The sequence below is a fragment of the Otolemur garnettii genome, unplaced genomic scaffold (assembly GCF_000181295.1).
Source record: "Otolemur garnettii isolate 467f Iridium unplaced genomic scaffold, OtoGar3 scaffold00101, whole genome shotgun sequence".
NCBI classification, from domain to species: domain Eukaryota; kingdom Metazoa; phylum Chordata; class Mammalia; order Primates; family Galagidae; genus Otolemur; species Otolemur garnettii.
The window spans coordinates 6433646-6440553 of NW_003852496.1; the positions used below are offsets into that span (position 1 = coordinate 6433646).

Below are 6908 nucleotides of genomic sequence, written 5' to 3' on the forward strand. Positions count from 1 at the left end.
AAAAAAAAAAAAAAAAAAAATAGCTGGGTGTTAGGGCAGAAGCAGGCATGGCTGCCATTTTAGTTTTGAAGGTCAAGGTCCACTAATGTGCTTTCGTCCTTCCAGCCACAACAGCCCAAGGAAGAAAGAATATGGAGCTCTTCCAGCAGCTGACCTCCAGGTGGGCCCTGGAGGCCAGATGTCAGGCCAAATCTATGCTCTCCCAGGGTGGCTTTCCAGAACACTTCAGTCTGCGGTTCTAAGAAAATCCAGATTGGGGTAGGGCGGCAGGGGAGTATTTTCTACTTCAAATCTATAATACTCTTCCTTTAATCAGCTTTGAAACAGGCCTTCCCCCAACCTGGACACCAGCGTGAGTTCCAGCACCAGCTGGGAGGGGAGGCCCACAGCGTACTTCTCACTTTAATACCAAATCTTTCTGACAAACACATGCAAACAAAACCATGTTCCTTTCAGGGACTATGACGGGAGGTCTGATCTTCATGTTGGAATAACTAACACAAATGGTGAGTGCAGTGTCTTACCTTTTCATTTAGCTGAACACCCCTGCCCCTCCAATACCCAGTTATAGGAGAGCACCATTTCTAGAGAAGATACGTTCATGGCAACATTTATTTTTATTTATTTATTTATTTATTTATTTATTTATTTATTGCAGTTTTTGGCCGGGGCTGGGTTTGAATTTGCCACCTCCAGCATATGGGACTGGTGCCCTACTCCTTTGAGCCACAGGCGCCACCCTATTTTTATTTATTTACCTTATTTTATTATTATTATTATTATTAATATTTTGAGACAGAGTCTTGCTTTGTCACCCTTGGTAGAGTGCTGTTGCGTCATAGTTTACAGCAACCTCAAACTTTTGGGCTCAAATGATTCTCTTGTCTCAGCCTCTCGAGTAGCTGGGACTACATGCACCCGCCACAACACCTGGCTATTTTTCAAAGATGGAGTCTCACTCTTGCTCAGGCTAGTCTTGAACCTGTGAGCTCCAGTGATCCACCCACCTCAGCTTCCCAGAGTGCTGGGTGTACAGGCATGAGCCACCGCCTCCAGCCTCAAGGCAACATTTAACTAGCAATTCTTTCCTTCTCTGGGGTCTCCTACTGCCCTGTGAGGTAAGTTTTGCTATACCCCAAAGTAAGAAATATTTGACTTTATGGCAAATTATTACTAATATGACTAAACATCTGAAAGTTATTTAATGTTTTCTCAGTGAAGAGGCTTGAAAACCTGAAAAGTTTTTGTTGATCTTTGGGAGAGGAAAAATCAGATGCTCAGAAGATCTGCCCAATTTTTTTTTTTTTAAAGAAACAGAGTCTTACTTTGTCGACCTTGGTAGAGTGCCATGGTGTTACAGCTCACAGCAACCTCCAGTTTTGGGGCTTAGGTGATACTCTTGCCTCAGTCTCCCGAGTAGCTGGGGCTACAGGCACCTGCCACAATGCCTGGCTATTTTTTTCTTTTTTTTTAGAGACAGAGTCTCAGTTTGTCACCCTTGGTAGAGTGCCGAGATGGCACAACTAACAGCAACCTCCAACTCTTGGGCTTAGGTGATTCTTTTTTTTTTTTATTATTTATTTAGTTAGTTAGTTTTTGTAGAGTGGTTTCTTTTTTTTTTTTTTTGGCTGGGGCTGGGTTTGAACCTTCCACCTCTGGCATATGGGGCTGGCACCCTACCGTTTTGAGCCACAGGCGCCACCCACGCCTGGCTATTTTTTTTTTGTTGCATTTTGGCCGGGGCTGGGTTGGAACCCACCACGCCAGTGCCCTACTCACTGAGCCACAGGCGCCACCAGATCTGCCCAATTTATATATATTTATCTCCTGAGTCTAAACCAGAATTTGGACCCAGGCCCTGATTCTCCAGTACTTCTTTCTTTCTTTTTTTTTTAGACAGAATCGTACTCTGTCACCAGGGCTCTGTACAGTGGTTTGATGACAGCTCATTGCAGCCTCAAACTCCTGGGCTCAGGCTGTCCTCTCGCCTCTCATGCCTCTGAACAGCTGGGACTACGTCAGCATGGTTGATCAAGTTTTTGTTATTTTTTGTAGAGATGGAGTCTTGCTACATTGCCTAGGCTGGTCTTCATCTCATAGCCTCAAGCACTCCTTCCCCCTCAGCTTCCCAAAGTGCTGGGATTACAGGCACGAGCCACTACACCCTGCCTTGATTCCCCAATTCTATATCCAGTCCGGCCCACTACCTCACACTCTAGGGTCTTCAGGGGCCATGACACCTTAGGATGTGGCGGGGCTTGCAGTGGTTCGCTTTAAGGTAAATTTTTTATTTTTTTTGAGACAGAGTCCCACTTCGTTGCCCTTGATAGAGTGCCGTGGTGTCATAACTCACAGCAAGCTCGAACTCTTGGGCTTAAGCAATTCTCTTGCCTCAGCCTCCCAGGTAGCTGGGACTACAGGTGCCCACCACAACGCCCAGCTATTTTTAGACATGAGGTCTTGCTCTGGCTCAGGCTGGTCTCGAACCCATGAGCTCAGGCAATCCACCAGCCTCGGCCTCCCAGAGTGCTATAAATACATGAGCCACTGTGCCCGGCACTAAGGTGAATTTTCAACAAAACAGTTGCTTTGGCCAAATTTAGCTCTGAGGGTACTAAATTTACTGTGCCTGAAACCAGAAGCATTTTTTTTTTTTGAGACATAGTGTCACTCTGGCACCCTGAATAGAGTGCCTTAGCATTGTAGCTCACAGCAACCTCAACCTCTTGGGCTCAAGCAGTCCCCTTGCCTCAGCCTCCTGGGTAGCTGGGACTACAGGCCAGACACATTCTTTTCTACAGAATAAAGGTCAGGGTGCAGTCCCTTGCAGGAAGTGTGATCTGGAAATGAGAGCCAGGTGAGGCTCAAATCACAGGCCTCCCAGGTGAAGTCTGATAACAGCCTTTCCTTAACCCCCAGAGGCGAGAGAAACTGACACTGTGACCGGAAACCCAGAACAGGTTTTTGGAACCCGGCTTTACCCACTTGAGCAGCCACACTTAAACTACTAATCTTTATCAGTGGAAACTCATTGCTGAATTAAGGAAACTCTATAGAGGGATCTGCAAATAGAGAATTTTGATAGCAATATTTGGAGATATTATCCTGGCGTCTCTGTTCCCTGAGAACAACCCCACAACCTGAACGGCAGGTAGAAGAACCGGATTTCCCTGAAGGAGATGCTTTGCTGATAAGGGGGTGGGGGGCAAGGAGAAGGGTGCTGAGGCTACGTAAATCCCTCCCTGACTCCAGCCGAGACCATATGTAAATCTCATTAGATGGATGGAAGGAGATTCTACAGTCTCTCACCCGTCCTGTCTGGCAGTTAGAGGAAAATGCCACCAGAATTTACATGATGTTACCAAGTTGGCAGCTGTCATTTTTCTGACATCCGTTTTTCACAGAAGGGTATTTTTTCCTAGAGTCTCTGCATAACTTTGGTTCTGGTTGGCAGGAGCTGTGTATAATTACAACATGCATGGTGTCCAGCGTGACAACTCAGGGTGGGAGCAGAGCATAAGTATCCCATTACTGCAGCCCAACATGTACGGACTGATGGACCAGTGGGACAAGTACCTGGAAGACTTTTCCACCTCGGGGTCCTGGCTGCCCCACAGGTATGTAGCTGCAAAGACCGCCCTCCAGGGGCACTCATGTGCCACCAGCTGACCCCTGTGTCTCTGTGTGGTCTCTGCTCACAGAAGACTGAGCTGCACTTAGCTTCCTGCTGAGCCCACCCTGAGATAGCAGCAGTACCTAGAATGGAATTTAAACAGGGGTGAATTACTTCGGGTTTTCCGCAGAGGTGGGTAAGCACGCCTTTATATACCAAAATCACAGCATTTATTTTAGTTATGTGACTAAGTACTTTTACATATAAATAGCAAAAGTCATGATGTTACATATCCTTACAACAAAATTTTTTAAAACAATGTTCAAAATGTAAAAATATTTAAAGTCCGTATTTTTGGCCCAGTGTAGTGGCTCATGCCTGTAAAGGAGACCGAACTGGGGGGATTGGTTGACCTAAGGAGTTCAAGACCAGCCTGAGCAAGAGCGAGACCCTGTCTCCACTAAAAATAAAAAAACTAGCTGGACGTCGTGGTGGGCATTTGTAGTCCCAGCTACTCAGAAGGCTGAGGCAGGAGGATCACCTGAGCTCAAAGGTTTGAGGTTGCTGTGAGCTACAAGGATGCCATGACATTCTACACAAGGCAACAGAGTAAAGACTCTGTCTCAAAATAAACAAACAAAAAAACCTCGTATTTTATTAGTTTTAGCAATTCTGAAATTAATTTCCCAACTCCTCATTCCCTCAATACTTTAGAAGCTGTACAGCATACTTACGCTGTTTGGAGGGTTCTCTTGAAATAATTTTAAACACTGTGGGATATCATAAAACTCAGATATAGAATTTCCCTTCTAAAATCTAAAATTTCAGTGAAATTAAGTCCCCCAAATTGGCAGTTTACATGCAACTAAGTCACCGCCCTGAACATGTTGGGGAGACTGTGCCTACCTGTCCTTGCGCCCCAGAATTGCACCTCTAGCTTTGTAGCCAAGTGCGCCAGCAAACACAGGCTCCAGCTCACACCCAGGAGGAGCTCAGCGTCAATCACCAAAGTCCTTCAGTAGCTTCACAGACTGTTCCTGAGCAGCTCTTTTATTTATTTATTTATTTGAGACAGAGTCTCAAGCTGTTGCTTTGGGTAGAGTGCGATGGCATCACGGCTCACAGCAACCTCAAACTTTTGGGCTTAAGTGGTTTACTTGCCTCAGCCTCCCAAGCACCTATTTTTAGAGACAAGTGGCTCAGGCTGGTCTTGAACTCATGAGCTCAGGCATCTACCCTCCTTGGCCTCAAAGAGTGCTAGGATTTTTTTGTGTGTGTATTTTTTGAGACAGTCTCACTATGTTGCCCTCTGTAGAGTACTGTAGAGTTATAGCTCACAGCAGCCTCTTGGGCTTAAGCGATTCTCTTGCCTCAGCCTCCCAAGTAACTGGGCCTACAGGTGCCCGACACAACGCCCGGGTACCTGAACAGCTTTTATAGCGCAGCCTTCTCTTCCCCCGCCCCTGTTCTGTAAGGTACAAAGAAGACAGTCACAACTGCTACAGTTACGCCCTCACCTTCATTAACTGCGTCCTGACCACAGAAGGCAAAGAGCAACTGGACAAGAGTGAATTCACAGAGAGATACGTGGTCCCGAGGACAAGGCTGGCTTCCAAGTACATCACAGTCCACCGGGCCATAGAGGAGCAGGGCTTCTACGTGACTGACCTTCCCCACCAAGAGACACAGCCTCCTTCAGGCAGTGGTTTGTGCTGACCGCTGTGAGCGCAGAGGGACTGGGCGTTTGAAGCTGCTACCTTTCATAGGTCCTGCAGAGTTCCCAGTGCCCTGGACTGTGGTCAATAAAGTGGGCGGCTTCCCTTTCCATGTATTTCAGCTTCCTATAGCGTAAGAATTTATAAAATTTATAATAAAGATTGTCCTGGGTTTAAAAAACTACGCATTACAACTAAATTATCTTACACCAGTTGGGTTTTAAACTGAGCATCCATGTCACAGCAGGAAGTGGCAGCACCTTTATTCCCAGCAGTGGAAGCTGCTCCTATAAATTAATTCAGGCTGAACAAACTCACCTTTCAATGTGGATCCAGAAAGTGGGAATTGAAGAGAGGAAAGTGAGTGAGACATAAGTTATGAAGTAATGAGTACCTTGCCCTGGTGGTTTTTATTTTAAAAAGCACATGGTTCCCTCCTCTGTTTATGATTAAAATCCAGTGGAAGCCCCCATACCTGACCACCTCCTTAAGCCAACCTAATTTTCATAGACCGGACATGTACCACATGTAAGTATCAGCACAGTAGGCCCAGTTCCTTATGCTGGCCACCTGTTTGTTGACTAGCTGGTTACAGTCCCCTGGGTGGTCAACTTACAGAGGTCCCCCTGTGTGTGCGTGTGGGTATATGTATAAAGCATGTGGCAACCTTGTAATAGTAAATACAACAGGAAAACTAAACAAAAACCATCAGAATCTAGGTCAGACGATGGCTACTCCTCTCTTGGGAGCTCTTCTGAGCCTTCGCGCACCACCTGGGCTTGCAGTTACTCAAGTCAGTAACACATCGGTCTATTTCCTTTTCATTTGGCCTGACCTGACTCATGGGGATTGGGGTGTTGGGTTTGCCACTGCAAAGCATTTCTTCTGCTCACTCAAAATACAAAATTTAGAAAGGACACAAAGGGCTATCTTCCTTCTGTAATATAATACTTTTGGGAGGACAAAGGGGGAAACTGGGATGAGTAACTACGAAGAAATGAGGTGATTTTTAACAAGAGCATTAGAATCTGAATACCTAAATAGTCATCAAACTTCAAATGGCCAATGTGCAAAATGTTTTAGAATTCCTGTTTGGAATTCATTGAGAAATCACATTGCTTTTGACCACAGGTGATACACTACTCCACTTAATCTCATTCTCCAGCCTTGGCAAAAAAAAAAAGTCTAATTTCTACAAACCAAAGCCATCTTCAAGGTACCAATAATTACTTTGTGTTAAAATAACATAATGGAAAGCCAATATGCTGAGATGGATCCAACACCCAGGTTCCTGTTATATTCAAACGAAATGAAACTTAAACGGTGGCCAATTATGAATGGTCAACTGAGCATTTGTTATATAATCAGATACTTCCCACCACAATAATCCAGATAACCTTTGACCAACCAATTTCTTTTTCTTTTTTTCTTTTTTTTTTTTGAGACAGAGCCTCAAGCTATCCCCCTGGGTAGAGTGCTGTGGCTTCACGCTCACAGCAACCTCCAACTCCTGGGCTCAAGCGAGTCTCCTGCCTCAGCCTCCCAAGTAGCTGGGACTACAGGCGCCTGCCACAACGCCT

General features: G+C 45.5%; 1 protein-coding gene across 1 annotated transcript in view; it reads left to right on the forward strand.

Moving 5' to 3' along the window:
- Positions 1 to 5493, forward strand: part of MKRN2OS (MKRN2 opposite strand) — a 7434-nt gene extending 1941 nt beyond the window's left edge. The window contains exons 2-4 of the mRNA XM_003796239.2: positions 457 to 506; positions 3455 to 3617; positions 5089 to 5493. Of these exons, the coding sequence (XP_003796287.1) occupies positions 457 to 506; positions 3455 to 3617; positions 5089 to 5329 (454 nt within the window). The 3' untranslated portion in view covers positions 5330 to 5493. The remainder of the gene's footprint in view (positions 1 to 456; positions 507 to 3454; positions 3618 to 5088) is intronic.
- The last annotated feature ends 1415 nt before the right edge of the window (positions 5494 to 6908 follow it).